The sequence below is a fragment of the Pelodiscus sinensis genome, chromosome 1 (assembly GCF_049634645.1).
Source record: "Pelodiscus sinensis isolate JC-2024 chromosome 1, ASM4963464v1, whole genome shotgun sequence".
In the NCBI taxonomy this organism is placed as follows: Eukaryota; Metazoa; Chordata; order Testudines; family Trionychidae; genus Pelodiscus; species Pelodiscus sinensis.
The window spans coordinates 252117097-252142789 of NC_134711.1; the positions used below are offsets into that span (position 1 = coordinate 252117097).

The window sequence follows — 25693 nt, forward strand, 5'->3', positions numbered from 1 at the left end:
ACAAGTGATGAGCATGAAACAGGCCAGTTAGTTTTCATACATGAATGGACCGCTATATTGGGCTGATGTGTTTATTTTCTGACAGTTGAGGAAGGGGCAAACCAACAAGCTTGATATAGTGGGTTGGTTTGGGGTATAGGCAGATGCTATCTGGCAGCTGAGTTAGAGTTAATATTAGAATATTTGTATTGAATCTGATCTTGAAACATATAAAGCACCCTGGACATGAGACTGGTGCTATGAAGTCAAAATAAATGAATTAATTAATTTAATAAAATTCTAGATAAAATAATTTACCTCCAGTTACTAGAAGCTGGTGAATGAATGTTACAGGGAACCCTCTGTGTCTGGTCTACAGAGGATATGAGTTGGTAGCTTATGTTTTTAGCTCTGGAGGTCCCTGATTCAAATGCCTGCCAAAGGAGTGACTGTCACATGGTAGCAAAATGATTTGTTTAAAACCCTGGAGGTAGTTGGATGTCAGGGGTTTCTCATATCCTGGAATCTGTCACTTGAAAAGTGCTTTCATCCAGGATGGATAACTCCTAACAATTAGACAAACATTCAACTATACATTTTAAAAATATCAGAGGTTTGAGCAGGAGAGTGAAAAGTTACAAATCTGACTTTCTGAGAGTCTGAAAAGTCATCACAGGTCTGATATTGTGCAGCTCCATCAATTGTCCCTTTCTATAGTTCTAATGGGGAGGGATTGCATTAAGACTCCATTGCACTGCCAGCAAAGGCTGACTTTTCATCCACATTTAGTTTGCTTCCTCTGCAGCGTGTTGTTCAGTGTCTCATGTCACTTGTTACATTAACCCTAAAGAGATCCAGAAGGGAAAAAAAACAGAGTAAGGGTGGGAGAAACTATATGGAAGCTGGAAAGAGAAATACGGAGATAGAGAAGGAAAGACACTGAAATGAAATAGAAATCACTTCCTGAATAATTCGCAGTGCCTCTTCTGAGGAATGGCAAATGCCAGTGCAAAGGTGGCTGAAGAAGTGGTGGGGTGGGAGGCATTACATTCCATCTTTAGTTGGGGCAACACATTTTGAGTCAGATTCATCAGAGTGGTGTCTAGAAAATGATGGAGTAACGAAAAGGTTGGAGGAGAAGCAAGCAGGGATTAAGGTCTTGATTTAACCAGGAACATAAGCACTGCCTAACTTCAAGGATTTTTAGTAGGCATCCTTGTGCCTAAAGCCTGGCACATGCTTAATCCAAGTGGGGAAGAAAAGTGGGAAGAAATGAAGGAAGTTGAAGAAAGGGTAGAAAAAGGCAGGGAGACTAAAAAGAGAGGGAAACAGAGTGAGGGGGGGGGGGAAGAGGAGAAAAGAGAGTGAAATGTTGTGCAGTGCATGTGGATTGAGGAATGGATAGTCTTAATGGAAGCAAGATCAGAGAGTGAAGATTGTAGAGAAAGAATAGGAGTGGAATCAATGAATTATGGGGAAGGTGGGAAAGGGAAACTGCAAAGACCAGAGCCATGGGAAATAGATAAGTCATTTTAATTTAAACTTTTAAAACTGCACATTTAAAATTACCCTAACATTAGAGAGAAGAAATACCTACAGAATTCATCTCTAACAAATATAAATGACATTTAATGCATTACACATAACACAAGGTCACTGTTGAATATTCTATATGTAAGCAGAGTCTGAATGAGCACTCCCCGACATCTAGTGCTCTTGGTTTATGTTTCTGAACCCTGTCTGAGGTGTTTTCCCAAATTAAGGCCAGGTCACTTCCCTTCTTTAATTAAAAGTTTTCTTTCTACACTCAGACTCTGTGGTTGCTGTGCAGTACTGTCTACATGGGTCCAGGGGTTGTGTGTAATTGTCCACCATGTTACTGGCTGGGGCCCGAGCTGGGTTTATGTTGTATTGTTGAAAATAACCCCCTAGATATTGAGCCCAGGCCTTGTTGCTGCCAATTCCAACAGGCAGAGAAGTGTTTATATATAAAATATTCACAACTAAATGCTATCCTACTTTTTAATGCAATATTTGTGAAAGAGTGTTTCATACTAGACATGTAATAGTGTAGTTGATTAAACAACTAACCAATAAGGGGATGCTTACTGGTTAACGCTATCAGCTACATGCAAGCGCCCCCTCTCCCTGTGACTCTGCAAGTACATTTTTTCATGGGTGGGGTCCCAGCATCAACCCCCACTGCAGCTCTGCATTGGACACAATTTAGGAGCTGGCGCACAGACAGGCTCCTGCAGTGCGTGTTGATGCCAGGACCAGGAGCATGTAGGGCCTAAGCCAGCTTTCCTACGTGCCAGCTCTTGAAGTGCTTCTAGTGCAGAGTCAGAGGAGGGGTGGTCGCAGCAAGGGTGGGGACCTGGCATGCGTGGGGACTGAGTGGTTGCAGTGCTAACCCTTAGTGATTAATTGGGCAGTCAACAAAATTTTTGTCAACGACACAATTAACAAATTACATGCTTCTTAATATCCCTATCTCATACAAGTTTTGTAACAGACCCTACCTTATCAACATAAGCTGAGAGTGGGGTTGAGGAACAGAATAGCACTTTCCCCTCATATTTCATCTCCTGCTACAATTGCTTCAAACCCCTTCACAAATGCTTTCAAGGTATCTTGTTCCATTATTCCAAACAAAACAGCTGGTCTTCTATGAAAGAGCCAGAGAGAAGCTTTGGCATAAATATCTTGGGACTAGATAATAAAATATAAAAAGTATGTAACACCTGAATGACTATTTAATTACGTCTAAGTAACATCTGGCAGTGTGAAACAAATACATGACTTTTGGGAACCTGGGCAGTTTCATAAGGACATCACTAATCACCATCCTTTGTTCATCTCACTGTTGTGTATTCCTCAGTTGTCAGTGGTGATCCAAAACAGGGTAGTAAACCTGGCTAGCGATGAGCTTTGGATGGTTAAATTACTCATCTGGTCTTTTCTGTAGGGAAAGGCTAGAGAGAGAAAAGGAGAACTTTAACTTTGTGCTACTTACACTGAGCTTAATGTATCTGGAGGGGTGTATTTTCGCCTTTCTATGCAGATAGAGAGAACGTGCCCCAAGAGTGTTCTGAAAAGCAGCATTTTCAACAGGATACAACCTTTTGCTCTAGCTGTTAGGAGCAGTTTTGTTATTTTTTGTTAATTTTGCAACTGAATGGTGTGTGTGTCTTTTATTTTCTTTGCTTCCAAATATACAAACGCATGCTTCATTGAAGGTGCCACCATGAGCCAGCGAGTAAACATTTGAAAAAACAGAAGGTCGTTTCACTTCTAATACGTTTAAAGGGTTTTGATTTTTAAAATATGGACAAACAACAAAGCCCTGTATTCCCAACCACTCCAGGCACTATGTGAGGTCATCAGTCTGGCAAAGCACGTGAGACAGAGAAGACACAGAGAAGAAAACCCAGGAGCGTGCTCCCTTCACAGAGTTCCAAAGCCCTTCAGGACTTTCCCCCACTCTCTTTTCACCCTTGATGTCATGTGCTAAACACGAGGATTTAGGCAGTGCTAATCCTCCTAATGAGGGCTTCTCCCACCCTCTATATAAATCCTCCAAATCTTGGCAAGCATCACAGAGCAAAAGCCTTTTGAACCACATTCAGGGTAATTAGAGTCAAGGATTAAACAAACACCCCAAATGCCAACATCATAAGCAGTGAGGGAAATTATCTCATTCAGTCAGTTAGTCAAAGCTCAGTCTGCTGAGAATCTGGAAGAAGTGCGGCCCTCATCCTGTCCAGAGGCAGTTCACGAAACACCCTTGCTCTTGTCCTTGATTGCGGACGCCAAACCCAGCACAGAGAGTGGTTCCTGCAGCAATGACCTCCCAGCCGCAGCGGGTGAGGTGGCTCTGCTCCGCTCTCCTGGGCTACCTGAGCTGCTGCTGCATGCCGCGAGCTGAGGCGCAGTTCCCCCGCATCTGCATGACAGTAGAGGCGCTGCTGGCCAAGCGCTGCTGCCCAGCTTTGGGCCAAGAGCCGAGCAACGTGTGCGGCTCTCAGCAGGGCAGGGGACAGTGCAAGGAGGTGCAGGTGGACACCATGCCATGGCGCGGCCCGTACAACCTCCGCAACGTGGATGACCGGGAACAATGGCCCCGGAAGTTCTTCAATCGGAGCTGCCAGTGTACAGGTGAGAGGAAGAGAACTGACACATACTAACTCTGCTCTAGAGAAGAGCAAATCCCTGATTGTGGCAAAGGGATCAGGAGGGTTGATCCAAATTGCACTACAAATCTAGCCAACCCCTACCCTACTGGTGAGAGAGGCGCTTGAGCTAGCCTAGAAACCCAGTAAAATTAGAAGATGGTTCTCTCTCACATTTAAATGCTGTTGTTTTTTCCACATGTGCTCACAGGAAAGGACCCCCCCCATTATTGTTACAGGGTTTGCCCATAAGGGCATTCTATTTCCCATGCTTAAATCTGGTTTATTAGGTAGCATAGACAGGGTTTGTGACAATTAGAAGTGTACAGTAAACTTCCGATAATCCCGCACCTTTAGGACCCAGGGGATGCCAGATTATCAGATATGCCGGACTATTGGAAGGGGGGACTATGAGGAGTCGGGGGAGGGATGCCACCCCAAACCCCTCATAGCCTTCCCTTCCGATAGTCTGACTCTGCCCCAGGCATCCCCGATTCAGCTGCTGCTGGTCAGTTTCAGCAGCGGCTGAATCGGGGATGCCTGCTGCAGAGCAGCTGGGGTGCTGCCGGGTTGGTCCGGTAGCGTCGCCCCTCGGCGCAACAGGACCAACCCGGCAGCACCCCAGCTGCTCTGCCCCCGGCTTCCACGATTCAGCTGCTGGTCAGTTTCAGTAGCAGCTGAATCGGGGAAGCTGGGCGCAGAGCAGCTCCAATTGTCCGTCTGCCTGGAGCACTTCTGGGTTCCTGATGGTGCCGGACCATCAGGAGTGCCGGAGCATTGGATGCCGGACCAATGGAGTTTTACTGTATATAGATGAAGCTGTACACCTGTATCAGCACATGTTGAGCTGGGATTAATTACTGCCAGAGTAGTAGTTTGCACTGTCTGCCCTGAAAATTTCATTGATGTCAGCGATCCCAGCTGGTAAACGTAATTCTGCTTTGCAGTGCTGAAAGAACCTAATGTTACATACTGTGCTAAAGCCAACAGGACTTAGTAGTGCTTTAATTGTGCTAAAATGTGATGCATTCAGGGATTTAGTACAATTCTTACAAGGTGAGTCCTGTCAGTCTTGCAAAATGATTTAACTTTGTGGAGAGAAAACAGTTGGAATTTTCAATGCAGACATAACCAAAGCAGTCCCATTGACTTCAAGTCCTGGGTACACTATCAAACATCAAGCCCTCACTAGCCTATGGCACATTGAGTTCAGTGGGAAATTTTTAAATGTTGAGCCTGCAAACACAAATGCACATGCTTAACTGTAAGTGCAAGTATAAGCTTTTAGACGACTGGAGAATTTGATCATAAATTCTGTGGGGCAGCGATCTTGTCTTTTTTCTATGCTGTTATATACAATGGAGAATATTAACAGAACCTTATTAAGATAGAAAAGTTAGACACTCAAAACTTACGAAAATGTCAGAATTAAGTTTGCCTATGTATGCTTAATTTGCACACACACCTCTGGCCGCCTTGTGTGAGAATGTAGCTTTTAATTAATGATCACATGCTAATTTTTCCACAGGACCCCTGTGTCATTCAATACACAGGATAGACAGTGCTCACTGAATTAACAGTTTGTGAATAAGTTGGTTTATTCTTGCTGTTCAATGTGTGTGCTCCTCAGCCGAATTCACTAAGCATTATTCAAACCCTTCACTAAAGACAGAATTGTTATTTTCCTCATGGGCCTAGCTAGCTATAGTACTGCACTGTTGTATCTTGAGTGAGTCATAAACATTAATTTAAATTTCTTCCTAACACTGATGTGAAGTGTGTGTGTGTGTGAGAGAGATATCATGTCCATTTTACAGGTGGTGAAGAGGGTGCCCCACCATGTAACTTTTAGATCATTTGCCCAGGATCTTGGAGATTTAGGTTCAATTCCCTTTGTGGGGAGAGAGGCTTTGAAGAGGGGTACTCTGTACCCCACCTGTCAGGAAAGTACTCAACCACTGAACTATGAGAGATTCTGATATGGGAGTCTCTCATTATCTCCTGGTGAAATTGTTTCGCTGTAGAAAAATGATTGGCATCTGGGTTTCTTCCCTTTCAAGTGGGTACCCTAACCGTACAGAGTCTTTTTTTCCTATGGCCCCTTTGTGGAACCAGACCAGAGAGATTGAAGTTAAAAGTTCACTAAGTTTGAGTGCCCAGTGTTTGAGATACCAGGGCCTGACTACTAAGAGTATTTCTATTATATATCACTTTATATTTTCAAAGCAGAGCTCCCTGTGACTTTAGTTTGAGCTGTCAGTGCTCCTGCAACTCATACCCGAGGATCACATCTCAGGCATCCAGAAAATGGAACACGTAGTTAGTGACCAGCTGTGATTTGTCAGGTTTCAGGCTTGCCTAGCATCACCCAGGAACTCTGTGACAGAGGTAGAGCTAGATTCCAGTTATCCAGGATTGCCTTAACCCTGAGATTGGCTTTTCTCTTTCTTTTGGTTCCCTGCCTCATTCATTGCACATCTTCCACCTTCTGCAACAAATGACCTGGACATCCTACAAACAACAGCCTCCTTCACGTCACAGCCCTGCTCTTTCCCAGAGCTGGTCCATCTTGCACACTGAGGCTATGTCTACACGGTGTTCTTTTTCTGTTTTTTCCCCCAGAAGATGCTTTTCCGACATATGGTCCATCTACATGGGGCCAAATGTGGGAAAAAGCTCCTCTTTCAGAAGATCCCTTATTCCTCATTAAATGGATCATTTTATTCCCCTGTATAAAATGAGGAATACAGGGCTTCTGAAAGAACGGGCCCACTTTTTCAGAAACTGATCTGAAAAAGCAGACGTGTTTCCTGGATGTGGCAGAGTTTTTTTGGGATACCTCCAGTATCTCGGGAAAACTCTGTAGTGTAAACATAACCTGAATCAGGCAAAGGACCTATGGACAGACAAACAAACAAACAGAAACAACGGTGTGATCATGTTTTTAAAGTTTGTATCACAATCAGTGTTCCCTCTATTTTTTTCCATCAATAGATGGAATAAATTTTGTTATCTGCCGCAAAGCATGTTCAGATGTGCACCACCAGTAGAAATACATGCTGCTGGCTGTGGATGCTGTGTGCACTCTGTTAATCAGCTGAGCAGCATTTGAATCTCTCCTGGGTGGCTGCCCAAATGACCAGCTTAGCAGAAACACTGATCACAATACAGGCAGTCCCCGAGTTACGCTGATCCGACTTACGTCGGATCCGCAGTTACGAACGGGGTTTTTCTCGCCCAGGAGGACGGGAGCGGCGGGACACCCAGATGCACTGCGGTCCCGCCGCCCGCATCCCCCGGGGCGAGAAAAGCTGCTCTGCGTCTCTCTGGTCTGCTGGGGGGCGGAGACCAGCAGACCAGGGAGACGGGGAGCAAAGCCGCGGAGTATGCGGGCAGCGGGACAGCCGCGTCGCGTCTGGGCTGTCCTGCTGCCCCCGTGCTCCGTGGCTTTGTTCCGCGTCTCCCTGGTCTGCTGGTCTCTTGGAGACCAGCAGACCAGGGAGACGCGGAGCAGCTTTTCTCGCCCCGGAGGACGCGGGCGGCGGGACCGCGGTGCGTCTTGGTCCGCCGCCCGCGTCTCCCTGGTCTGCTGTGGTGGGGGGGGGGGGGGCGCAGCTAGTGTGCCCCCCCCCAGCAGACCAGGCTTTTCTCCGGACGCCTGTGGTAGAGCAGCTGGGGCGCTGCCGGTTGGTCCCGTAGCGCCGCTCTGGGCACTACTGGACCAACCCGGCAGCACCCCAGCTGCCGAGGAGCGGCGCTACTGGAGCAACCCAGCAGCACCCCAGCTGCTCTGCCCCAGGCGTCCCCACGTCAGCCGCTGCTGAAACTGACCAGCGCTGACTACAGGAAGCCCGAGGCAGAGTTGCTCTGCCCCGGGCTTCCTGGAATCAGCCTCTGATCAGTTTCAGCAGCAGCTGACTTGGGGACGCCTGAGGTTCTTAAGTTGAATCTGTATGTAAGAACTGGCATCCAGATTCAGCCTGTTGAAACTGATCAGCGGCTGATTCCAGGAAGCCCGGGGCAGAGCAACTCTGCCTCGGGCTTCCTGTAGTCAGTCGCTGGTCAGTTTCAGCAGCGGCTGAATCTGGACGCCGGTTCTGACTTACATACAGATTCAACTTAAGAACAAACCTACAGTCCCTATCTTGTACGTAACCCGGGGACTGCCTGTACATATGCATAGGCAACCTTAACTCTGGCGTTGCCTAACTTTGGAGAGCTTGATGTCACAATCTTAATAATGTTCTTTTAATGTAGTTTTCTGTGTATAATTTCCATTATGTGGAAACCCACGTGGGTTTAGATCCAATGCTTAATCTCTGCCGCTTGAGGTGACAGAGTGCGTGGACAATACCAGAGGGAGATGGGAAACTCACTAGGGCTACATCTGCACTGTGGCGCTATTTTGGGATATCAGATGCATCCTGAAACAGCTATTTCGTGTCTTTTGGGCAAGCCTGTTATTTTGAAATATAACGGGCTTGCTGTTCTAACGTCCCTGTAAACCTCGTTTCACGAGGGTTAAAGGACATTTTGGAATAGCGCTTAATTTTTAAATTTGGTGCTGGGTAGACCGAACCTTTGAAATAAGCTATTTTGAAATTACCTCGAAATAAGCTACACAATCTGTGTAACTTTGAGGTAAGGGTGCAGTGTAGATGCACTCTAGGTCAGTGGGTTTCCCAGATGTTTGCTGACAGCAGAGGAATGGTGAAACTCAGGAATCCTGGGTTCCATTCCAGGCTATATAGAGGATAGTTTGCTAGTAGACACAGACACTTACACCTGTTCCCTCTAAGCTTGACTCCTGCTGCCCTGTCTCCTTTGCCTAACCAGTCCCAGTTCTTCCTTCCTAGCTCCTCATCCAATCTGTCTCTCCCCACTCCAAACTGGCTCCCAGTCTCAGACATGCTTTTGGGACGTCTCCTGTGTTCTCAGTGTTTACCTCCCCGCTTCCTGACTCCTTAACTCAGTCTCTTTGTCTAATTTCCCCCACTGCACCACAACACTTGCACCCAGTCTGCCTCATCTCCTCTGTGCCCACCCCTCCATTCAAAGCCCAGTATTCCTCATTTTATGAGGAATAAGAGCTCTTCCAAAAGAGGAGGTTTTTCAACATTTGGCCCCTGTGTAGACTGGCCAAATATCGGAAAATGGGAAAAGGTATGTAAATTGCAGTTTGCAATTTGCATACCTTTTTCTGAAAATAAACCCAATAGTGTAGATATAGCCTGAGCAGTGCTGCTATGCATCTTCCCCTCAGGAAGGCTTGCCCCACACCCTGTGGAACTAATATTATGGGGAAAGGAGCCCAGGAAAGCTGGCTCTGTTTTAAAGTTGCCTTACTGACGGTGCAGGAAAAAACTATCCCAATGTGAAGAAAGAACAGCAAATATAACAGGCAACCAGCTTGTCTGAACACATGAGGGCCATAGCGTGGCAGTACTGTGCAACCCAGCCTACTGAGTCCAGGGACATATAAAGGGTTAGCTTGTGAGTGCTGATTAACTGGTCCTCTCAGACATGTTCTGTTAGTGGACATGAGTGTCTATATGCTTCTCTGATTCTAGGATGGGAAGAACCCAATTCTGGGGATCATAGTTCCCCAGAGCTAGAGAGCTCCATTAGGAGGTAATTGGCAGAAGGGAGAAGTAAAACTCATTACAATGACACAAGCAGCACATTGATAGAACTTTTAACCTCCCCCTGCCTCATAAGAGTAATCCTCATAAATGAGCATACCCTAGCTCTAGAAAGCTGGCTAGAACATTGGGCTCAATAAGTAGTGATCAGTGGTTCTATGCCTAGCTGGCAGTTGGTATCAAGTGGTGTGCCTGGGGTTGGTATTGTTCATTATTTTCATTAATAAGCTGGATGATGGGATGGATTGCACCCTCAGCAAGTTCATGGATGACACTAAGCTGGGGGAAGAGTTTATGTAGTGTAGGAATGGGATCTACAGTGACCTAGACAAATTGGAGGATGGGGCCAAAAGAAATCTGATGAGCAGAGTTCTAAACTTAGGACAGAAGAATCCCAAGCACTGCTACAAGCTGGGGACCCACTGGGTGAGCAGCAGTTCTGCAGGAAAGGACCTGTGGGTTACAATAGATGAGAAGCAGGGTATGAATCAACAGTGTGCCCATGTAACCAAGAAGGCTAATGACATATTGGGCAGCATTAGTAGGAACACTGGCAGCAGATTGAGGAAAGTGATTATTCCTCTCTATTTGACACTGGTGAGGCCACATCTGGACTATTGTGTCTAATTCTGAGGCCCCATTACAGAAAGGATGTGGATGCAATGGAGAAAGTCCAGCAAACGGCACCAAAAATGATTAGAGAGCTGGAGTGCATGACTTATGAGGAGAGGCTTTAGTTTGCAGAAGAGAAGAGCGAGGGGGGATTTGATAGCAGCCTTCAACTACCTGAAGGGGGTTTCAAAAAGGAATGGAGCCAGGATATTCTCAGTATTGATGGATGGAAGAACAAGGAGCAATGGTTGCAAGTTGCAGTGGGGGAAATCTAGGTTGGATATCAGGAAAAATGGTGTCACTAGGCGGGTGGTGAAGCACTGGAATGGGTTACCTAGGGAGGTGGTGGAATCTCCATCCCTAGACATTTTTAGGCCAGGTTTGACAAAGCCCTGCCTGGAATGATTTAATTGGGATTGGTCCTGATTTGAGCAGGATGTTGGACTAGATGACCTCCTGAGGTCTCTTCCAACCCTAATATAAGATACTATGACAGTCGCGACCCAGCATTGCATTTTTCAAAACATCTTACAAATAAAATAATAATAATGATAATAAATTACATTACTGTCTTGCTTTTTATTTTGAAGGATCTCCAAATGCTTCTCAAATTAAATGCAAGTATCACAGATAGCTATCTGGATCCTGATTTGGGAAATCACTTACACACATGCTTTAATTTAAGCAAATGTTTAAATACTTTTTTGTACCAGCAGCCTTTCCTGGATGGATGCACTGGTGCACAACATAATTATATTCAATGTGTGTATGAGTCCATGCGAGAGAGAATTCTGTCCAAGAACAGCTTTACCAATCTGTACTCTTATTGCAAATACCATGAGATTTTAAATGTGCTTGCAGAACAGAGAAGATTTTGTTTTCTAATATGTCATACAAAAGCTCTCTGTATAATGATTTTTCTGCTGTGGTTAGGGTGATCAGATGTCCAAATATTAGAGGTTTTGTCTATATAAGCAATTATACACCCCTTAAAAAGCTCCCTATTGTTCACACTTACTAACTATGGCCCCCGACTTATGGTAGAATGTCTAAGTTGATTGAAACCTTTAGTTCTAAAGTTTAAGTATTAAAGTGTTAAAACCTGATGCTTTAGAGCAGGCATGTCCAAAGTCCGGCCCGCGGGCCAATTGCGGCCCGTGTTCCGGTTTAATACGGCCCCACAGGTAATTTGGCAATATCTATCTTTTAAGGCCCCCAACGAATCCATATGTATTGAGATGAATACATTGTAAAATCTCAGTTAATGTCAGTTGGTCTAAATCAGTTATAAATATATTTGGACACAACATGTATACTTGGTGTTATGTTCCTGTTCATATTTTTTGAACTTAAAAGTTGACAGACAACCTTTATTACCAATAATATGTAATGTACTTTACAATGTTCCTGACATATATTTCAGCTTCCTGGATTTTTTTTCATCTGGCCTTCAGATATGAAAGGCAGAGTGATTTAACACCTGTTTAGATTTGTCATCCATGTGACGAAATGAAAAGTATGCCGTTTGCAATAAACTTTGCATAAAATAGTTAATTTGCATTTAATTTTAATGGTTCAAAGAATGTCAGGCAAAATGGCCGGCCCTCACGCATGTTCACTTCATCAAGTGAACTCACCTCTCTTTCACTTTCACCTCTTTGAAAAAAGTTTGGACTCCCCTGCTTTAGAGTTTAAGGAATCAAGTCCCCAATCCTGCAAACACTCATATGCTTAACAGTGCTCTTATGAATAACCCAAGTGAAGTCAAATCCAATTGATATTGGACTTCTTATGGAAGTAAAATTAAGCTCATGAGTACGTGTTTGAAGGTTTGGGTTCTAAGCCAGCTGATTTGATCCTGACATTGTGTAGTCCTGTGTTCTTTCTTTGCAGTTTTAGTTCCTCACAGCTTTACAACCAGCTTTTCTCTGTGGATTCATTACTCTCCACTGATTTTTCTTCTTTTGTGCTGTGTTCCTTCATACTCCTTCTCCTCTTTACAGTTTCCATTCTGAAAATGTAGCAGTGATCAAACACCAAAACAGGAGCAGCATTTGGATAATGACTTTAAGAGAAGTCATCTGGACTTTATTCTGATGCAACCACATTGATACTGAATGTAGGGCTCTTCCAGGTGAATGTCAAAAGGTCTGTGCTGACTAAGGGAGTTGGATTGGTTTTAATAATTTCTGCATAGTAACTATTGGCTATTGGCGTGTATGCTTTTCTTTCATTCTGCAAATTGGTCCAGTTGCTGAGTGTCCGAGATTGAAATTGTAGAAGATTAGGCATAGCACATCATTAGTGACAATTTGTAAGCAATAGTGGTAGTGTAAATCATAGAGCTCTGTAAAGTATTATGCTCTATCTGTTTCGTGTAGAACCTCCAAATGATTCAGACTAAAAAAATCTTATTGCATATTAATGTGGTGCTGTTTCAAAGGGAACTACAGCAATATGGGATAGGGACCTTTAAGCGTGTGTCTGTGAGGGCTACATGGAGCAATTAGAATACAACATTTTAGAGCACTGTACAGTGTACACCCCATTTACACAGTATCCAGATAAATCGTTTGATTTTACTAATTGCTGAGTTCCCAATAGCTCCCACTGTGGTCACTTTTGGAAATTTAGCCATTTCTTTTTGTTGCTGATTGGGGAGCTGAATTCCTTTGGAAGAAAACAATTTTGGGTGCTGAGCACTTTTGAGAAACATATATATATATAAGAATGTGTCTGTTTGTGTGTCTGTGAGTCCATTTGTTCAAGAACTCCTCCTAAACCGTAAGAGCTAAAACCACCAAATTTGATATGCATCTTCCTTTTACCTAACTTAAAGCACGGTCAGGGTTTGGTTGTGCCAGGGCAACTGGAATCCCTGGGAAAAGGAGTTTTCCATAACATGCAAAGAGAGGGGCTGCTGTTCCCAGGGAGACAATATGAGAGTGTCCACTGGGGGCAGCAAGCCCGAAGGGAAGAACTATTCTGCAAAATTGCCACTAGGGGCAGCCATGCCACCAGGAGAGTGGCCAGCAGGGTTGGGGCTCTGCCATTTTGCTTGCCAGCGAGCAGATCAGGTAAGTGGGGCACCTTGCCCAGGAGGCATCTCCTGCTAACCCTCCTCCCATGGGAGAGGTCAGTGGGGAGGGAGAGAGCCCCCATGGGCCTAGCCAGGATGGGTTGAGGGGGAGGGAGAAAGGCCCCTATCAGGCCAGGGGAGAGTGGGAGCCCCAGCTGGCCCCCAGGAACAAGCACGCAGGTGGGGTGCACAGTCCCTGCTGCCCTGCGCCTCCCCTGGGGCGAAGCCAGCGGCCACCCCCACTCCCTGCCCTCAGTCCCTCCTCACTCCCCTGCTCTGACTCCTCCACCCTCCCATGCCCCCAGTCTCCTTCCCTGAGCTCTGCCCCACATTCCCAAGGCCCTGCCCTGACTTCAGCACACCTCACGCCATCAACCTCCCACCCTGAAGGAACTGGGCAATGCCGGGTAAGTCTTGTTTTTTATTGAATCGTCCTCTTTATTTAATTACACTTTTCTTTATAGATCTAAGCTCTAGTTCTTCTTTGCTTAATGTGCTACTATGGTAAACTGTGATCAGTGAAACCCAATTCCTCTCTTTCCAAAGAGAATTGTGGTCAAAGAACCCGCTGAAAAGCCGCTTTCACAACCTTGCTCTCTATAAAGAATTGACTTAATATTCTGGTAGATGCGAAAATAGCCACTCTTTAAAGTGGATGCAAAGCACATTTTGGCATAAGCCTTACTGAAAGATAACATACACACATTAGTTCTTTTCAGTTGTAATCTCTGAATCTGTTGCATGCCTTTTCCAGCTCATTTAAATGCTCTTACTATATCTAATGTGCAACTCAGCTTTTTGCAAATTCTTACAATGAAAAGTAGTGATCACAATTCTTGAGACATTTCCTCCCTATTCTTATTTGAATAAGCTGTGTATTTTGAATTGGACAAAGCACTTTGCAAGCATGAGTTAAGAACGGCTGCATTAGTACGTGACCCTTGTAAATTGGCAACTGACACTAATTACACTTATGGGCAATATTTCAATTGAATTATTGAATGCAGATTAGAAAGGTTTTGTATTTGGAGCCAGTGGGCTAGATTCTGATCTCAGCCACACAAGAGTAAAGCTGAAATAAGTGACAGCAGAAACTGGTATATGATTGTTTACCCTCTAGGAGGGATTATTATGAAGCTATTGCAGGAGTTTCTGGCACAAGTCATGATAGTGGTTGGATATGAAGTACTTCAGAATCACTGCAAAGCAATAAGAAGTTAGCAGCATTCATTACACTTTGCCTTTTTTCAATTTTCTGCATTTCATTTCTGTGTTTTGAATATGAGCTGAATTGCTACCCCAGCGTACAAAACAGTAACGCTCAATCACATTATTTTACCATTGCACTTTTCAAAGAAAAGTAGATGAGCTAGTTCGTTTGGTGAAAATAATTATTTTGACATTAACCGGTGGAAATATAATTGATAACCAGGCTGGAAAAAGAGAACAAGATTGAAATCCTATTATCTAAGTAATTCCAGAAGTATTTAATAAAGCTTAGTGTCTGACAGCATGGCCCAGTGGCACTCCTAAATGCCCTTATGAAGTGATGGTAGAATAAAATGCACTTTGTGTGATAAGGCTGTTTGGCTTTGTTCTATGTGTCAGTGCTAAAACAGAGCCATATGGGATTACTGTGCTTCCCTGGCCTATACCATGCATTCCAGAGCTCTTCAAAACACTGTGGAAACCTGAGCCGAGAGCACTTGTCAGGAGAAGGATGCCCTGTCTGTTTTAGCCATAAGGCAGTGGGGTAAAGAGAGACCCGCCAACATAGTACAGTTTTTCACACTTTTATATAGTATCACTGCACCATTTAATGATACTTCAGTGCATCACCAGCAGCCCTGAATTTTGTTATTTTTAAAATACACTTGAAGAGCAGCAGTCCTTGTCAGACATCTTTGGGATCAGTCCTGTACAATACTGAGTAATCTGGGCCCAGGCTAGCAAAACACTGTATTATCTGCTTTACCTAGGCAGGTGAGTAATCCCATTAGTTCGAGACTATGGTCATATTTAAATGCTATGCTGTATGAGGCCCAGAGTTCTTAGTATCCTGTAGGCCTGTCTTGATAACCTGCCTTGTACGAATCTAGGAAGTATGCCATCATTTCAGTTAAGCAACTGGCAAAGCTGCCAATATTCTCAGCTGCAGAATAGAAATCTCTAGGGAAAAGACAAACTAGCAAACTCAGTTCCTTTGCATTTCAGTCTGTTCTTTTGTGTACTAATTAATAGAGACACAATTTCCTAAATCCGCACTCTCTCTCTTAACACAGGAAACTTTGCTGGCTATAACTGTGGTGACTGCAAGTTTGGCTGGACTGGCCTCAACTGTGATGAAAGAAAACCACTTCTTGTCCGAAAAAATATCCATGCCTTGACTGCAGCAGAGAGAGCGCAGTTCTTAGATGCTTTAGACCGTGCCAAGAATACCACGCACCCAGACTATGTGATTGCTACACAGCACTGGCTGAGTCTCCTTGGGCTCAATGGAACGGAACCACAAGTTGCAAACTGTAGTATTTATAACTACTTTGTGTGGCTTCACTACTACTCAGTCAGGGATACCCTACTAGGTCAGTACTTTCTTTTACTAAGGCATCTAGAATGGTCAAAATGTAATAATTGAACAAGGATAAGTAAGTTGAAAAACATCAAGCCATTTTCTTCATTTGAAGCCACTGCATGTTAAATATTTTGAAAATGTGTTCACTGCCTTTAGATACCTGAATTGGAAGCTGAGATCTTCTGAGAACTCTGCCCATATTGTTAGATGACTAAGCAGGAGGCTACTGGGTTTTGAGCATTTTTGAAAATTTGACCCTTGTACCTTTTATATGTGAATTATTGACCTTTTCCCCCAGATCATTCCTTTGCTGTCTGCCTTGGTGCACAGCACTTTCTCAGAGACACCTTGACAGCAATGGCAGAATGAAATTGAAACTATCTCAGGGTATGTCTACACTACAAAGTTAGTTCGAACTAACGGACGTTAGTTCGAACTAACTTTCATAGGCGCTACACTAGCGCTCCGCTAGTTCGAATTTGAATCGAACTAGCGGAGCGCTTAGTTCGAACTAGGTAAACCTCATTTTACGAGGATTAAGCCTAGTTCGAACTAGCTAGTTCGAATTAAGGGCTGTGTAGCCCCTTAATTCGAACTAGTGGGAGGCTAGCCCTCCCCAGGTTTCCCTGGTGGCCACTCTGGCCAACACCAGGGAAACTCTATGCCCCCCTCCCGGCCCCGGACCCCTTAAAGGGGCACGGGCTGGCTACGGTGCCCGTGCCAGGTGCAAGCCTGCCAGCACCCAGCCAGCAGACCCTGCACCTGGCACAGCACAGAGCCACCCACCCGATGTCCCCCAGCCCACCCCCTCTTGCCGGGACCAGGCTGGCGGCTCCCGGGAGCTTGCCCTGGACCGCAAGAGGCGGGCACCTTCCTGGGCTAGTGCGGAGATCGTGGACCTTGTCCACGATCTCCGCACTAGGCACAGGAAAGTGGCCGTCTAGGGCAGGAGAGCTGCCAGCCTAGCCACCCAGGAGCAGGTGTGCATGAAAATCAAGGGGGTCCACTGAGACCCCCGACCCTGAGCCCTGAGCTTACAATGGCCGTCCTGGGTCAGACCAAAGGTCCATCTAGCCCAGTAGCCTGTCTGCTGACAGCGGCCAACCCTAGGAACCCTGGAGGGGATGGACCGAAGACAGTGACCAAGCCATTTGTCTCGTGCCATCCCTCTCCAGCCTTCCACAAACTTTGGGCAGGGACACCACTCCTACCCCCTGGCTAAGACCACTCCATGGACCCAACCTCCATGACTTGATCTCACTTCCCTTTCAACTCTGTTCTAGTTGTAGCCTTCAGAGCCTCCTGCAGCAAGGAGTTCCGCAGGTTAACTATTTGCTTTGTGAAGAAGAACAACTTTCTCTTACTAGTTTCAAGCCTGCTACCCATTCCTTTCCTTTGGTGTCCTCTAGTCCTTCTTTATGGGAACTCAGGAAGAACTTTTCTGAATGCACCCTCTCCACCCAACCCCTGCTTTTAGAGACCTCGATCCTGTCCCCCCTCCGTCTCCTCTTTTCTAAGCTGAACAGTCCCAGTCTCTGTAGCCTTTCTTCATCTGGGACCTGTTCCCAACCCCTGATCATGTTAGTTGCCCTCCCTTCTCCCAGCCTTTCTCTTCCCCTCTCCCACCTCCTTTTCCCAGTCTCCCCCCAGTTTTGTTCAATAAAGACAGAGTCAATGTTGGAAGAAACGTTATCTTTATTTTGTACATCAATAAGAAGGGGGGCTAGGGAAGGGTAAGTGGAAGGAGGTGAGGGAGGAATGGGGTACGAGCCCCCGATGGGGAGGACTGGGCTGGCTCTGCGGGCTTCTGGGGGTGGAAGCTCTCCTGCAGCCCCCCAATTACCCCCTCTCCCCAGATGGCAGCCTGCGGCAAGTGCAGCCGGGCTGATGGCCGAGTGGTGTGATGTGCCCAGTGTGGGTACTCTGGGCACTCCAAGCCAGAACTTCTTTGCAAGTGGGGCACCCCTTAGAACTGTGTGTCCGGGGTGGGGGTCGGGACCCTTTAAGCGCAGCCCTTGGCTAGCCTGAGACAGCATCTCCACGCTCTAAATCCTCCTCTTATGCCCTGCCGGCACTGCTTACGGCCATCCTTAAGCCCTGTTCAGAGTCCACTCAATGTGGACTTGCTAGTTCGAATTAGCAAAACGCTAATTCGAACTAGTTTTTAGTTCTAGACGCGTTAGTTCGAATTAGCTTAGTTCGAATTAACTAATGGATAGCACTCCAGCATGAGCTCAGTTTAACAAAGCTTTAAATTCACAGTGCAGGTTATATAAAGTATTTTTTGTCTAACTTCAACTGGATGCTGTAGTTCTACTGTGCCTTCCTGTTTATAGGACCTGGCCGCCCATTCACTGCTATAGATTTCTCCCACCAAGGACCTGCCTTTGTTACTTGGCATAGGTACCATTTGCTGCTGCTGGAAAGAGATCTCCAGGTAAGCAACATACCCAATCCTGGCATATTTCAGAAATGCTCACATTGCTCTTACTACTGCTCATATTACTTGGAATCTCTGTTGTGCCAACTCTGAATTCCCTGGAATAACTGAACATCTGAGATAGAGTCAATCCCTACACAATGAAATCTCAAGAATGATTGTTCATTCTTTTCAAAGTGAATTGAGTGTTCAGGAAATGCTTATTGGTGAGATGACTTTGGTTTTCTATCCCCTCCCATTAAAAAATAAAATAATCAACAAGTATTACACAAGAGGTCTGAAGAGTCTAGCAGAGAGAAGGTTGACATAAGCTGTATGTTTACTCAGGTTATTTCTCACATGCTGGCTCACTCTGAGCCCTTGGTCTCTATTAAAGGCGACGAGGAGTCCTGTGGCACCTTATAGACTAACTGAAGTGTAGGAGCATAAGCTTTCGTGGGCAAAGACCCACTTCGTCAGATGCATGTAGTGGAAATTTCCAGAGGCAGGAATAAATATGCAGGCCAGGATCAGGCTGGAGATGATGAGGTGATCCAATCAAGGAGGATGAGGCCCACTTCTAGCAGCTGATCTGGAGGTGTGAATTCCAAGGGAACAGAAGCTGCTTTTGTAGTTAGCAAGCCATTCACAGTCTTTGTTTAATCCAGAGTTGATTGTGTCAAACTTAAAGATGAACTGTAGCTCAGCAGTTGATCCTGGCCTGCATATTTATTCCTGCCTCTGGAAATTTCCACTACATGCATCTGACGAAGTGGGTCTTTGCCCACGAAAGCTTATGCTCCTACACTTCAGTTAGTCTATAAGGTGCCACAGGACTCCTCGTCGCTTTTGCAGATTCAGACTAACACGGCTACCCCTCTGATACTTGGTCTCTATTGACTCCCAAGAATGTCAGAATCACCATTTTTGGGCCATCTTCATTTTCAGTCCAAATCCAAAGTAGGATCCACTTAACATATGAGTCCATCAAATCGTATAGTGCTTCGTTAAGATGACTATTAGCCTTGCTTGGATTTGAATCAGTGACCTAATAGCCTGAAGGAAGTTGAAACAATATTCTGAGAAAATGGCAGTTGGGTTTTAAATATCAAAATATAGACATGCCAGATATTAGTAATCTCTCTCTCTTTAGGTATGTCTACACTACCCCGCTAGTTCGAACTAGCGGGGGTAATGTAGTCATCCGCAGTTGCAAATGAAGCCCGGGATTTGAATTTCCCGGGCTTCATTTGCATGAAGCCGGCCGGCGCCATTTTTAAATGCCGGCAGTTCGAACCCCGTGCCGCGTGGCTACACGTGGCACGGAGTAGCTAGTTCGGATTAGGCTTCCTAATCCGAAATAGCTGTACTCCTCGTTCCACGAGGAAGCCTAATCCGAACTAGCTACTCCGTGCCGCATGGCTACACGCGGCACGGGGTTCGAACTGCCGGCATTTAAAAATGGCGCCGGCCTGCTTCGTGCAAATGAAGCCCGGGAAATTCAAATCCCAGGCTTCATTTGCAACTGTGGATGACTACATTACCCCCGCTAGTTCGAACTAGCGGGGTAGTGTAGACATACCCTTTCTTTCTCTCTCTGGCTATGTCTAGACTGCAGGAATTATTTTGGAAAAAGATACGCAAATTGCAAAATGCAATTTGCGTATCTTTTTCTGCTTTTTTTTCGGAAGAGGCTTTTCCGAAATTTGGCCTGTCTACACGGGGCCAAATTTCAGAAAACCCTCCTCTTTTGAAACATCCGTTATTCCTCTCATCGAGAGGAATACAGGGATGCTGAAAGAACCTCTGGTATCTCGGAAAAACTCTGCAATCTAGACATAATTTTTCTCTCTCTCTTTCTGATAGGGTGATTTCTTCCTAATATGTTTCTTTTTTCATTATAGAGACTGATTGGCAATGAATCCTTTGCATTGCCCTATTGGAATTTTGCCACAGGTAAAAATGTGTGTGATGTGTGTACAGATCAGCTTTTTGGAGCATCAAGACCAGAAGATCCAAGCCTAATAAGTCAGAATTCCAGGTTCTCACGCTGGGAAATAGTCTGCAATAGGTAATAAAATGCACAGGGGGAAACCAGTGTTCGAACTAACATTTGTTTTCATTAGCTACTAACAGCATGAATTGCTTTAGCAACTTGTACAAATGGTGAGAAAAAGAACGCAGATTTCCTTCTGAAAATGGTGAAACTTATTGGATGGGCTAAAGGCAGGTGTCAGTCAAGATTTCCTGAGAGATATTTTCCTCATGCATTTTTTAGTCTGATTTATTTTTAAATTGATACATGTCTTTACTTAAAGATAGTAATTTTAAGACTGACTGAGGTTTTAGACGTGTTTGCCATTTCGAGGGGCTAAGCTAGTATGGTAGCTCATTTTGCTACCCAAGAGCCCTTGAAAATTTTGTCAGTCGGAATTTTTCAGTGTGTTTAATAGTAAGCTCACATTAGATTAGAAAATCAGTTCCTCTTCAGTAGAATTGGAAAATACAAAGGTGAAATCCTAGCCCTATTGCAACCAGTGGAACTTTTTGCATTGACTTCAATGAAGCCAGGATGTCAGCTCAGATTTAGAAAGAGATTTATTTTTAAATGAGATTGAATGGGTTTCTTGCAAAATAAGGCCCTGAGCTTGTGACTGACTATACTTGGGCATTTTCCAGTTGAAGTCAATGGGGCTTTGGGTAAGTGCCAGGATTCAACTGAGGATTCACATTCGGGATTGGGACCTTAGGATGAAAAACGGACATTTCAATAACACAGCAAAATATAACACATGGTTAGCACACTTCATCCAAGCCTGGTGTGGCATGAAGGTCCTGGGAGCTGCTCAGCAGAGCTGTGACAGATTCTTCCTAAAAGTGGCATTGCCACAAGGTTCCGCCCTCTCTGTGGTCCTACTCCTGTCTCCTTCATTTCCCCCTGAAATCCTGTCCCATGGCCATGCTGAAAGCCTGAGCTAGGCTGGGGAGTGCAGGCTCTTCCCCCTGCCTACAGCTTCCCTTATGACTCTTACCGAACTCCAGTTTCTGGCCTGATCAGGAAGCAGGGTCTTGAGTCACAGCTGGGCCATGGTGAAAGTAGCCTGGACAACTGCGGGGAGCTATGAACGCTCCATCTGCCCTGGGCAGGGTGCCTGAGCAGTGGGGATAAGGGGGACCAATCTTAGGTCCTCCACCCTAGTCAGGTAGAATGTCGACCTCTCCCCACAGCTGTCTGGGCCTCTTGGGGAAAAGGAAGGACAGGGGTGAGGCCGATGGCAAAAAAATGAAAGGACTATGTCCTTTCCCTGGCACCCTGGGTTAACACTTTTAGATATCAGGCCTCTCATATGAATATCTAAATATCTATTCCATAGGCTAACTTTAGGCACTGATTTAAAAAAAAAATCTTGGCCTCTTTCTATATATCATATAACTGCCTCCCACATCTCTTTGTAACATGAAGAATAGTTGGTTTTCCTTTTGGTTACTGACATTTCTAAACTCTTTTCCCAGCATTGTTACAGGAGAGGGATTTTTGCTTTTTTATGTCTGTAGTTTGTGAAAATGCACTTTAATTTTAAATTAAATTAGAATCTTCTGGATTCTTTGCATCTGTTCATATGATTCTTGTGCTTCAAGTCACATCTGTCATAGGGCAAGGGTTGCTTGCAGTTTTGAACTAGTGTAAATGGTGAATTCTCTGTAACCTGAAGTTTTTAAAACACGATTGGAGGATATTAGTTGCTTATCCAGAGATCTATTGCAGGTTCTGTGGCCTGAAATCTGCAGGAGGTCAGATCAGATCAGGGGTCGGAAATCTTTTAGAAGTGGCTTTAAATTTAAGCCGAGATTTAACTTATTCACTTCTATTTATGGGTCTGCGTGCCATTGATACTTAATACAGTAAACTTCCGATAATATGGGATCTTTAGGACCCAGGAGGTGCCAGATTATCAGATATGCCGGACTATCGGAAGGGGAGGCTATGAGGGGTCTAGGGTGGTGTGGGGGGGATGCCACCCCAGACCCCTCATAGCCCCCCCTTCCGATAGTCTGGCTCTACCCCAGGCGTCCTGATTCAGCCACTGCTGGTCAGTTTCAGCAGCGGCTGAATCGGAACACCTGCGGCAGAGTAGATGTGGTGCCTCCGGGTTGGTCCCACAGGACCAAGGGGCGGCAATACCGGACCAACTCGGCAGCACCCCGACTGCTCTGCCCCAGGCGTCCCTAAGTCAGCCACCGCTGAAACTGACCAGCGGCTGACTCTGGGAAGCCCATGGCAGAGCTGCTCTGCCCCAGGCTTCCCGGAGTCAGCCGCTGGTCAGTTTCAGCAGCGGCTGAATTGGGAACAGCTGGGGTGTTGCCGGGTTGGTCCCGCAGCCCCGAGGGGCAGTGCTATGGGACCTAACGGCAGCACTCCAGCTGCTCTGCCCCCGGCTTCCCCGATTCAGCCGCTGGTCAGTTTCAGCAGCGGCTGAATCGGGGAAGCCGGGGGCAGAGCAGCTCTAATGGTCCGGCTGTCCGGAGCACTTCCGGGTTCCTGATAGTGCCAGACCATCAGGAGTGCCGGACCATCAGATGCCAGACCAATGGAGTTTTACTGTAGTATTACTTACATTTTAGCAGTTTCACTAATAAATAAATTAAGATGCAGATCTTACCATTTAGTGTGATCCTTGGCCTGGCTTTCCCTTGCTGAGTTCTCCGATTTCGGGCTCGTAGTTTGATACTTTAAGCCGCACACAAACCTCTGTCTCCAGCGCTGCTCTGTTGATGATGATGGTAGAAGAACAGCAGCTTGAGCTCCTTCCGCAGCCGCAGCCACCACCAGAGCAGCTCCCAACACTCCCATGTCACACCGCAGCTCCAGGTCCAGCAGCCACTCACAGCCTGCCCCAGCGACCACGCAGCCCTAACCTAGCTACAGCCCTTCCCCAGGCCTGAAGCTGGGGCCACGGTCATGTGATGATATCCCAGCTGTCCTGGGTGTGGCCCCAGGCGCCATAGGAGTCACTGCTGCGGCAACACAGTTGTGGGCCGGCCCTGGCCACAAGAGGAGCTGCTGCCATAGCCACACATTCTCAGGCTGGCCCCAAGAAAGCCACTGCCATGGCCACGCAGTCCTGGGCCAGTCCTGGAGGCTGGAGGAGCCGCTGCTGTGGCCACTTGTCCCTGGACATTGGAGGAGCCGCTGAGTAGCACAAGAGATCTCTTGCCCCTGCCCCACTCTGCCAGGGATGCATGGTGCCCATAGGGAACCCCCGGCCATTCTGAACAGCTGGTGTTTCCCTCTGGTGTCATATGCCCCTGGCGGGGCGAAGAGACTTCATGTGCTTTCCCACCCTCAGGCCCTGATTGGCCTGGGGAGCACATGAAGTCTCTCACCCCTACCCAGCTGGAGCATGTGATGCCTAGGTGAAACTTCCAGCCATTTTAAATAGTTGGTGGTTCCCGCTGGTGCCATGCACCCCTGGCTGGAGGGGGAGACTTTGCGCACTCCTTTGCCTCCCGATTGGCCTAGGGTCGGGGTCGTGGCAGGATAGGCCACAGGCTGGATTAAACGGCATGGCAGGCTAGATCTTGCCCACTCCTCTCGTAAGCCTTGCTTCGCACAGTGCCCTGCTTCTGCATTAGGGGTTTACACTTGTGTAACTTAACCCATATAGTTAGGCTGCTGGGAATTTCCTTAAAAGAGACAGGGTCTTCTTTATTTAAAATTCTTCACAAAGACTCAGGGAAGACTGGCCAGTCTGAAAGTTTTGGCTGTTTTTGAATAGTGCAAGAAAAAATGCAAAGTGACTGAATAGACATGTGCTCAGATTTCCAAAAAAACACTTCTGTCTTGAGGCAAACATGAAAAATTTCAACTCAAACGATGAAATTTACAGACATATTGGCAGACAAAGATAATTTGCAGACAAACATGTATTGGCAGTGGAAAAGGTTCAGAAAAGGGCAACAAAAATGATTAGGGGATTGGAATGGGTGCCATGGGAAGAGAGATTAAAAAGACTTGGACTTTTCAGCTTAGAAAAGAGGAGAATAAGTGGGGGATATGATAGAGGGCTATAAAATCATAACTGGTATGGTGAAGGTAAATGAGGAAGAGTTATTTACTTGTTCCCATAACATAAGAGCAAGGGCTCACCAAATGAAATTAACCAGGTAGCAGGTTTAAAACAAACAAAAGGAAGCTTTTCTTCAAACTGTGCATAGTTAGCCTGCGGGACTCCTTGCTAAAGGATGTTGTGAAGATCAGGACTTAAACAGGTTTCCAGAAGGGAATTGATAAATTCATGGAGGTTAGATCCATCAATGGCTATTAGCCAGGATGGGTAGGAATGGTGTCCCTAGTCTCTGTTTGTCAGGGGTTGGGAATGGGTGACAGGGGAGGGATCACTTGATAATTACCTGTTCTGTTCACTCCCTCTGGGGCACCTGGCATTGGCCACTGTCGGTAGATAGGATACTGGACTGTCCCAGTATGGCTATTCTTATGTTCTGATTACATATCTCAGCAACTGAAAATCAAGCCATAAGAAAGTCCTGCTGTAACTTCAACATCCATATAGCAGTGGAAGACAGAGCCTCCTTATGGCAAGTCTGTGAACTCTGTAAGGGGAGATAGTCTTGTAAACTCATCTACTGACACCAGTATTCTCGCTAATCTTTTCCCTCTTGGGCAGATTTTTTTCCATTCCTGTGCACAATAAATTTTGTTATGTGCACCATGGCATGTGTGAATGGGCACCACCAGGGGAAACACATGCTGCCTGGTGTGGGCGCTCTGCTAGTCAGCTGGGCAGCCCTGGAATCTCTCCTGAGCAGCTGCACAAGTGCACAGTTTACAGGGAACACAGCCTGAAATTTAAAAACTCTGGATTTTCCTTTTTATTCCTTGGGACAAAAACAAGGAAATTAAGAAGCAAAACTTACATACACTTAATGATACAGCTGTACAATAAAATGTCACATGACAGGAAATGAGAAAGCTCAGGTTAAACGTGTGACTGTTGCATTGCCCTGTGTATAATATGGTCTTTAATTATATGGTCACACGTGCCTCAAAGAATACAATAGCATAGACCTCTAAATCTTAAACACACACCCATGTAGCAGCTTGTAATATAGTTCTAATTTTTTATGAGAATTCTTTGTCATATACTAGCAAAAGACCCAGTCCTGCACCTGACTTTATGTGGACAGATCTCTGCCTCT

The 25693-nt window shown here is 45.7% G+C and overlaps 1 protein-coding gene across 1 annotated transcript in view; it reads left to right on the top strand.

Moving 5' to 3' along the window:
- Nucleotides 1-3590: 3590 nt before the first annotated feature.
- DCT (dopachrome tautomerase) overlaps nucleotides 3591-25693 on the top strand; it is a 44512-nt gene continuing 22409 nt past the window's right edge. Inside the window, exons 1-4 of the mRNA XM_075918823.1 lie at nucleotides 3591-4137; nucleotides 15767-16066; nucleotides 18393-18493; nucleotides 20380-20546. Of these exons, the coding sequence (XP_075774938.1) occupies nucleotides 3825-4137; nucleotides 15767-16066; nucleotides 18393-18493; nucleotides 20380-20546 (881 nt within the window). The 5' untranslated portion in view covers nucleotides 3591-3824. The remainder of the gene's footprint in view (nucleotides 4138-15766; nucleotides 16067-18392; nucleotides 18494-20379; nucleotides 20547-25693) is intronic.